Source organism: Sinocyclocheilus grahami, unplaced genomic scaffold (genome assembly GCF_001515645.1).
Source record: "Sinocyclocheilus grahami isolate Dianchi unplaced genomic scaffold, SAMN03320097.WGS_v1.1 scaffold193.1, whole genome shotgun sequence".
NCBI classification, from domain to species: domain Eukaryota; kingdom Metazoa; phylum Chordata; class Actinopteri; order Cypriniformes; family Cyprinidae; genus Sinocyclocheilus; species Sinocyclocheilus grahami.
In genome coordinates this window covers 488,174-496,813 of record NW_015505372.1, presented here as the reverse complement: position 1 = coordinate 496,813, position 8,640 = coordinate 488,174, and the positions used below count along the sequence as shown (strand labels likewise).

At 36.8% G+C, this 8,640-nt stretch overlaps 1 protein-coding gene across 1 annotated transcript; it reads left to right on the top strand.

The window, feature by feature from the left end:
* The first annotated feature begins 479 nt into the window (after nt 1-479).
* LOC107594951 (melanin-concentrating hormone receptor 2-like) lies at nt 480-8,263 on the top strand. Its single transcript, XM_016285183.1, has 2 exons — nt 480-880; nt 7,403-8,263. Exons 1-2 carry the CDS (start codon nt 480-482, stop codon nt 8,040-8,042), a joined length of 1,041 nt encoding a protein of 346 aa, XP_016140669.1. The 3' UTR covers nt 8,043-8,263.
* Nucleotides 8,264-8,640: the final 377 nt, after the last annotated feature.

Genomic DNA, 8,640 nt, shown 5'->3' with positions numbered 1-8,640 from the left:
AAATGATTAAACTTTAACAGGTCTAATAAGATGTGCGTGCAACAGGCAGCAAGCAGTCAGATCTGGAGACAGATTGTGACCACTGGACTTTGGAGCGTCTTGCTGTGATGGACTGCACAAATGAATAATCAAATATTTTTGCTCTTAAATATTGAGTGTGATGGGTGAGCTTGGGGAGAGGACTCTGAAAGGGTGGAGACATACGCATCTCTTCAAACAGCCGAACTGAAGGAGACAGACGCGCAACACGCTCCAGCTCCAGCTTTTGGGCACTTACTAAAACAGTATCTCGGGAGACTGAGGAAGTATCGGCAAACTGAATGAAAAGCAAAGCAGATGACAAGGGCGATAACTGACAGCCGAGGGAAGCTTTTACAACTTTAAACGGTTTGGATATGAAGTAGAGCGCTGCGTAAAAGCTTGCGTAATCGTGCGCAGCCCAGACGACAACTTTTCATAGTCAAAACTTTTTTTTTAGGATGAACACCTCGGATATTCTTTGTGATTCCGAATTTGCAAATTCGTCTAACTTTTCGTGTGTGAACCGAACCGTTCCGTCGTACAGCATCATTGACATCGCGTCTTTCATGCACATCTTCCCCACTATCTACGGCATTTTGTGTTCAGTTGGAGTTCTGGCCAACGGTTTGGTGATCTATGCTGTGGCATCATGCAAGAAGAAGATGGTCTCTGATATTTACGTTCTGAATCTGGCCATCGCAGACCTGCTTTTCCTGTTGGTGATGCCGTTCAACATCCATCAACTGGTCCGGGACAGACAGTGGGTCTTTGGCCACTTCATGTGTAAAGCTGTGGTGGTGGTGGATGTCAGTAACCAGTTTACCACAGTGGGCATTGTGACAGTGCTCTGCATTGACAGGTGAGACTTGCATGCATTTTGGAAGTCAGAACAAAATTAATGCAGTGGCCTATTGCTGCGTGCATACTTTACCGTTCTTGCAAAGTAGGCCTGAAACTAAATGATAAAAATGAGATCTAACTGCTATGTCATCAGTTTACTATTCTACTAAAGACAAAAACGCCTCCCCAGCTAACAAAATAGGCTATTTTATAAGAACATCGTTCGTTATGAAAAAGATATGTTTAAGTATCTGTATATTAATAAAATAATAATAATTACTTCTTTTTTTTACGGGAACAATAAGGGAACGTTCCGTTTTATAGTTATGCAATCATTAGGGGAACGTTCTGAAACATTTCCGCAAAAAAAACGTAAAATGACTGTCCAAATAAAACTTTTCTGAAATAAAATCTTCTATGATCAATGTAAAAACAACGTTTTTGACCAGACAACTCTGTATGAAAGTTCTGTAAACATTACTGGAAGAACGTTTGTTCATAACTTTGAGGGAAAACTTGCCAAAGTTCTGAGAATGTTTCTTGTTAGCTGAGTCTCATCTGCAGTTTCATAAGAGATAACAACTTTGTGCTGAGATTTGCCAAAATTCCAAAGTCTGTAATCAAAAGATTTCAAATGTGACCTCAAATATTTTTTGGTAACGCTTTAGATTACAACCCGCAAAGAACTATGTAAGTATACTGGATTTACGGTGTACGTTTCTGTAATTATAGTGTACCTAAAAAGAACATAGGTGTAGGTATAAGGGAACAATGTGTTACGTTTGGGTAATAAGGGGGTAACAACCAGATATGCAACCTGCAAAGAACTGCGTAAGTAAACTGAAGTTACAGTGTAACTTTTTTGTAATTATAGTGTACCTATTCAGTACCTCCGTGTAGGTATAAGGGAATAATATGCGAAGTTTGGGGAATAAAGGGGTAACAACCTGTAAAATTACAAATCATTTATACTGTAAGAATTTTGAAACTAAGAGGTGCTTATTCTAATATTACGTGGTATGTATGGCCTAAACAACAATCTTATGTTTGGGAATGATTTAGAAAGACGATATATACTTTTTATAATTTTATATTGGTATTTTATTATAGGCGTATAGGTATTTTTTAACCATGGGGTACACATTCTATTATAAAAGGACAAACATGATGGAGATTACTGAACAACAAATCTGGACATCTAGTGAAATGAGTTAATGAGTTTCTGCTATGATTTACAAGTCTACTTACCTTATGAAAGCTTATTCGTCGATGTAGTTACAGTGTAAGTGGCTACAACAAATTGCTCTGAAATGATTGTTTATACATTAGGTCATACATACATACATTATATATCAGGTAATGTGTCAATAAACATGGTGGACTGTTTTATTTAATTCAAATATTGTTTGCAATTTACTATAGGCCTACTGCTGGGTTAAATTAACCAAAAATGGGTTTTAAAATTAAAATCACACAATATGACAACAGTAACACAGGCAACAGATAGCCTATTAAAAGATTAAAATTTATTACACCAGTTCAGGAAAAAAAGCGAAGCAACTCCATACTTATACAGATTATACAGTTAAACCAAATTTTTTTGAAAAGCTTGTTTAAGGATAGATTTTGTTCAATTTGTTCATGTTTTTCACCCACTGACTTAATGACTAATTGATTAACTAGTAATGACTAGTTAAACTATTATGGCCAAACCATCACGCCAATAAACACAGTAATAAACACTGAAAGTCAAGATTAAACTGTGAATTATAGCGAACTGACATATCAGTTCGCGTTTTGATCCACGTCCTCAAGCACCATTTTGAGTAACGTTAGTTCAGTTCCCGGTTTTACCGCTCATCAGTCGCTGCTCAATGTTGTGAGAACATACTCGGACAAAACTCTCCAGTTTTAAAAGAACACATTCCAGTCAGTTTCAAAAATCTTTCTCCTCTTCGTGACGATTAGTTTTCTTGTATTTTCTACACATATTCCTGTCATGAGCGCCGCAAACACAGATAGGCTCGTCTCATGCGCCATTCCAGCTGTTTCCAGTTCGTGCTCACCACATTCACTGTTGCAGTTTCAAAGTTGTCCCTCATCTGCGCTTCGATTCGTTGAAGCACTGCAGTCACGGATTTTGTCGCACACAGAACCGTTCACGTTTGAACTCAAGTGACTTGCTGCATGCTCTCATTCATGTCCTCCACATCCATAACCCAGCAACATTGGGTTATTACTGATATCAACCCAAATTGGGTCACATCAAGCCAGCTTCCTAACCCAACAGTCTCAACCGAGCGTTTGGATTGAAACAATTACCAGCGTGTTTTATGTGTAGGCTATAAAAAAGTACACAGTGTATGTTTTTGCTTAATCGCTTGCAAATATAAGAGGTCATACATACCCTGTAATATTAGAATATGTACCCCTTAGTTTCAAAATACTTACAGTAGAAATAATTTGTAATTTTACAGATTATTACTCCTTTATTCTCCAAACTTTCGCATATTGTTACCTTATACCTACACGGAGGTACTGAATAGGTACACTGTAATTACAAAAAAGTTACGCTGTAAATTCTGTTTACTTACGCAGTACATTGCGGGTTGTAATCTAAAGCGTTACCTATTTTTTTCCAGAATATGTTCATTATAGTAATCAGTAATTTTTAATAGAAAATATTGCAATACATAAATGTGTTTTGTGTGATTTGTATTTATTATCAGCATAAATATTTACTCAAATTAAAGTTTGGATTTAATAGAACAGTGCTATTTGGATGTAGCAATAAACAGTGACATCACCATATCCGAGCGTTTGGAACTGTTATGCTGCTTTACTGCTGCAAAACCTAGCTGAGTTAGTGCAAAAATACATTCTCAGATCTAGCAATGATAACTTGCTTGTTGTGTCCAAGTATAAACTCTCTACAGTGGGTGGTAAACAATGGAATAAGCTGCCCCATAATATTCGTGCTGCCTCCTCTCTCCAGACCTTTTATTTTACAACTTAAAACTCTATTCACTTTGTTCTCTAATAACTCATTTACCTCTCTGCTTCTCTATTTCTCAACTTCTGTTTGTATGACATATGACCACCTTCTTGACATAATTGGTGTTCATCATATGATTGCATGACCTCTTGTTGTTTAACTGTAGTTCTTTGTTGTCAATACCTGTTTGACTGAATGTCCCCTCTAATTGTCTTTTGTATTTATTTATTTATTTTTTTGCCAATTACTTGTATTATTTTGTGAAATGTCCTTGGGCTCTTGACTGTCTGGTGTATTTTGTTTGCCAATTTGCTTGTATTATTTGGTAAAGAATCCTTGGGTTCTTGACAGGTGCTATAAAAATAAAACATTATTATTATTATTATTACTAAGATTTTATTTATTTTTTGTAAATTTAAATTTTTTTTTGTAAAAATTACATTGTAATTTTTTGTGAAACAATCATTTACCAAAATAGGCTTCATTTTTGTGCAAAATACATAATTATACATATAATTAAATTTCTTTCCTTGACCTGTGACATGTAACTGACAGGTTTCTTTCAGATGCAAACCAGTACAGTCAAGATAATAAATATGCTTATGAAGTGCATCAGCTTTGAGGTCAAAAGGATAGAATTCTTTATTCAAACTCTAATTACAGAGCACTATTTTCACCAAATTATATGAAATTACAGCCCAGTTGTTCATTGCTGCTAATCAAAGTCTAATCTAGATGTTCCACTGAATGTATGCAAAGAAAAAAGAATGAAATCGATGCAACTCTCACATCCATGTGATCCATGCTACACGACCTTGAAAAATAAAGCAAGCTGCATCTATCATTTATCTTAAGTCTGCAAGACTGTACTTCAGCAACAACAGTGTGTGACACTGAAAAACCCTCTTATAATTATAGCACACAAAAGCACTTTAACACACAATATCTCACCACATACAAAGGATGCACATAAAAAAACAGAGTGCAGAGGAGAGTTTTTGCTTAGTTGTAGGTGTCAAAGACATGAGTCCCCCAGAAGGCCTCTTGATGCATGATTAGGTGATAAAGCTCCACTATATCACTTTTTCATATAGTGTCATTGCTGTATTCCCAAAAGGAATTCTGTTGGTTTTTACTGGGTCACATGCTTAAATTTACTTAGATACAGCATCTTAACTGCACATTTTCATTATCTTTTACTAAGCAATATACAGTAATCCCACATTCTATTTAAAAGGCAACCTTAAAGTTACTGTTACTACTGTGAGCAATACATGAAGCCAGACACATTCTCTTCCCTTTATATGAAATTGCAAGGGGGAAAAAACAAAGATTGTTGTCTGACTAGAGTATACAAGAGCTGTAACACTTAATGAAAAATGATGCTGTTGTGTTTGGACTGTTCACGAGTAAAGTACACATCTCTTGATTTTACACACAAGCTTTTTATTTGATTTCTAGAAATCTAGATGAATACAAACACAGCAAATGCATTTCAAAGCTGTCACTTGCTGTGCTGTTTTGCAGCTCTAGTAGCATGTGACCTGTTTGCTTTCCAAGAGTCAAGACAAGTCAGCTTTATTTGTATAGCTCTTTTCACAATACATATTGCTCCAAAGCGGTTTTGGTGTAAAATAGTGCCTTAATACCCCTAGTGAGCAAGACAAAGACAAGTGTGCCAAGGAAAGATGCTGGAATGAGGAAGAAATAAGCAGCAAAATGTAATAATAATAATAAGAAGAAATGTTTCCTGAGCAGCAAATCAGCACATTAGAATGATTTCTGAAGGATCACGTAACCCTGAAGACTGGAGTAACGGCTGCTAAACATTCAGCTTTGCCATCACAGGAATAAAATGCATTTTACAACATATTATTTATTTTTTTTAAGTTATTTTAAACTGTAAAAAAAATATTTCACAACGTTAAAGTTTTACTGTATTTTTAAACGCAGTCTTGGTAGAGGACTAACTAACCCCAAACTTTTGAATAGTGGAGTATGTATGTTATTAAACAGCTACTCAATATGTTAAATATAATTTACATATTTACAGGTGCATCTCAATAAATTAGAATGTCGTGGAAAAGTTCATTTATTTCAGTAATTCAACTCAAATTGTGAAACTCATGTATTAAATAAATTCAATACACACAGACTGAAGTAGTTTAAGTCTTTGGTTCTTTTAATTGTGATGATTTTGGCTCACATTTAACAAAAACCCACCAATTCACTATCTCAACAAATTAGAATACTTCATAAGACCAATAAAAAAAACTTTTTTAGTGAATTGTTGGCCTTCTGGAAAGTATATTAATTTACTGTACATGTACTCAATACTTGGTAGGGGCTCCTTTTGCTTTAATTACTGCCTCAATTCAGCGTGACATGGAGGTGATCAGTTTGTGGCACTGCTGAGGTGGTATGGAAGCCCAGGTTTCTTTGACAGTGGCCTTCAGCTCATCTGCATTTTTTGGTCTCTTGTTTCTCATTTTCCTCTCGACAATACCCCATAGATTCTCTATGGGGTTCAGGTCTGGTGAGTTTGCTGGCCAGTTCAGCACACCAGCACCATGGTCATTCAACCAACTTTTGGTGCTTTTGGCAGTGTGGGGGAAGCATGAAGTGCTCCAAAATTTCTTGGTAAATGGGTGCATTAATGAATTACTATTTAATAATGTGTTTAGTAAAATAATGATTCAATTGTTTATGCACTGGAACCCACTATGGATGGATGCAGGCAGTTGTTTTGTTGGACAATTTGTACAAAAGATAAACTCAAATTCTACTTACTGAATCATTTTTAGTGAAAGCTACAGTTTGTCCTTAATCTAATGTATACAAAGTTATTTATGCTACAATATAGTTTCTACATCTCTCTGTTTTGCATGAATATAATAATAGCCCTGCATTTGAGTTTTTATTAAATTTGAATCCTGAAACATTTTGAATTTTCTTCTCATATAAAAAAAAATCTCATATAAAAAATAAGATCTCTTTCTCCCAGAAAATTTGGGAAATACAGTGGGGCAAAAAAGTATTTAGTCAGCTACCAATTGTGCAAGTTCTCCCACTTAAAAAGATGAGAGAGGCCTGTAATTTTCATCATAGGGCACAATTGGTGGCTGACTAAATACTTTTTTTCCCCACTGTAGATCCAGTAGAGATCAAATTACTTGTGCTTATGTCTCCAGCTTCTCAATATTTTTCTCTATAGAAAAAGACCCTATTAATCTTACAAGTCTGCTTTGTATAGAGTATCAGAAGACATTTTAATCATATCACAAACTGTGCTCAGATTTGCCCAGATACCAAAGAGATCAGATTTCAGTATGAACTCAAACATTTCTCTGCAAAATAAGGCCAGTTTATCTAAGCTACAATATTTAAACTATAACTGTTTCTGTTTTTATTTTTCCTAAGTAATTTCGGGAGAATCATCTTATACAAAGTTGATGCAGCAATATTTAAAGAGCTAAAAAAAAAAGTGTCATTAACTCTTGGGTGGCACTACTTTGTTTTAACATTGTTTATTGTTTCTTTTTACAGGTACATTGCAATTGTACATCCTACATCTGAAAAGAGGACCATTCAGTGGACCATCATCATTAACATTTTGGTGTGGGTGGGCAGCTTCCTTCTGAGCATCCCGGTCATGATATACACTAAATTGATCTCCAAAACGAACATGGACATGTGTATGATTTATCTGGATGGGCCTCAGGATATGTACTGGTACACGCTCTACCAGTCCATGCTGGCTTTCATCGTCCCCCTCATTATAATAAGCACATTTTACACTCTCACTCTGTACCACGTGTTCCGCTCCATCCGGCGGGTCAAACGCAAGCAGTCAGTGTGGGCTAAACGGGCCACTAAGACAGTTGTGATGGTGATCGCCCTGTTCTTGGTCTGCTGGTCTCCCTATCATGTCATCCAGGTGATCAACCTCAGCATAAAGCAGCCCACCAGCGCCTTTGTGTACGCGTACAACATCAGCATCTGCCTAAGCTACTCTCACAGCTGCATCAACCCCCTAATGCTGCTGGTGTTCGCCCAAAACTACCGCGATCGCCTCTGCCATCGCAAAGAGCTACGCTCCCAAATCATCTCATCCAAGACCACCGTCAAAACGGACGGAGGGTCTAGCATGAGCCCGGACACCAGCCACCGCTGTACCGTTATCTAGTACCCGTCGAGCCTAGCTGGACATGCTAACTGAGGAAAATTAAGCGAAAAGTTGAGGCCTGCACTGCAACACTTGCTGCACGAGTGTCAATCGCATGGTAGCTTTTTTCTCAAAGGGGAAAACTGTGAAATGAAACGCCACAGTGAACTTTCAGGAGGCATGAAGGAGTGAATCAGCACTCGACCGTGTTTGTGGTTTGTGTCACACTCTGGAAAATTTATTATAATATCCTGTTACTGTTTTCAGTGTTTACTGTTAATTTATCTGTTATTCGTTGTACTCTGTTACTGAGTGTCTATTTACACTAAGTGCAAATAGCTCACGTTGTTGACAGAGGCTATTTACACTAACTCCGCCCACCAACGTGTGATTGGGATAGTCAACAATACAAAAGATGGCTAGCAAACAACAGCTCCAGTGACGTGGATTTTTGACGTGAACGACCCATGTTCGGATCCGCCTTTTGCCAACTGCTTTCTTCTCCCTTTTCAATTTTCGTATCACATTCGAAAGGCATTTATTTTTTATAAAAAGGAAGGAAATAATCGAAAAGTTGAAAATAAAGTATCGACTAAGGGTAGAGTATGGTGTAGGGAGG

Excerpts from the sequence above, each read along its gene's own strand:
- LOC107594951 (XM_016285183.1), top strand. The coding sequence starts at position 480 with ATGAACACCTCGGATATTCTTTGTGATTCCGAATTTGCAAATTCGTCT. Across the intron at positions 881-7,402 it reads ACAGTGCTCTGCATTGACAG|GTACATTGCAATTGTACATC; the intron begins GTGAGACTTGCA and ends TTCTTTTTACAG.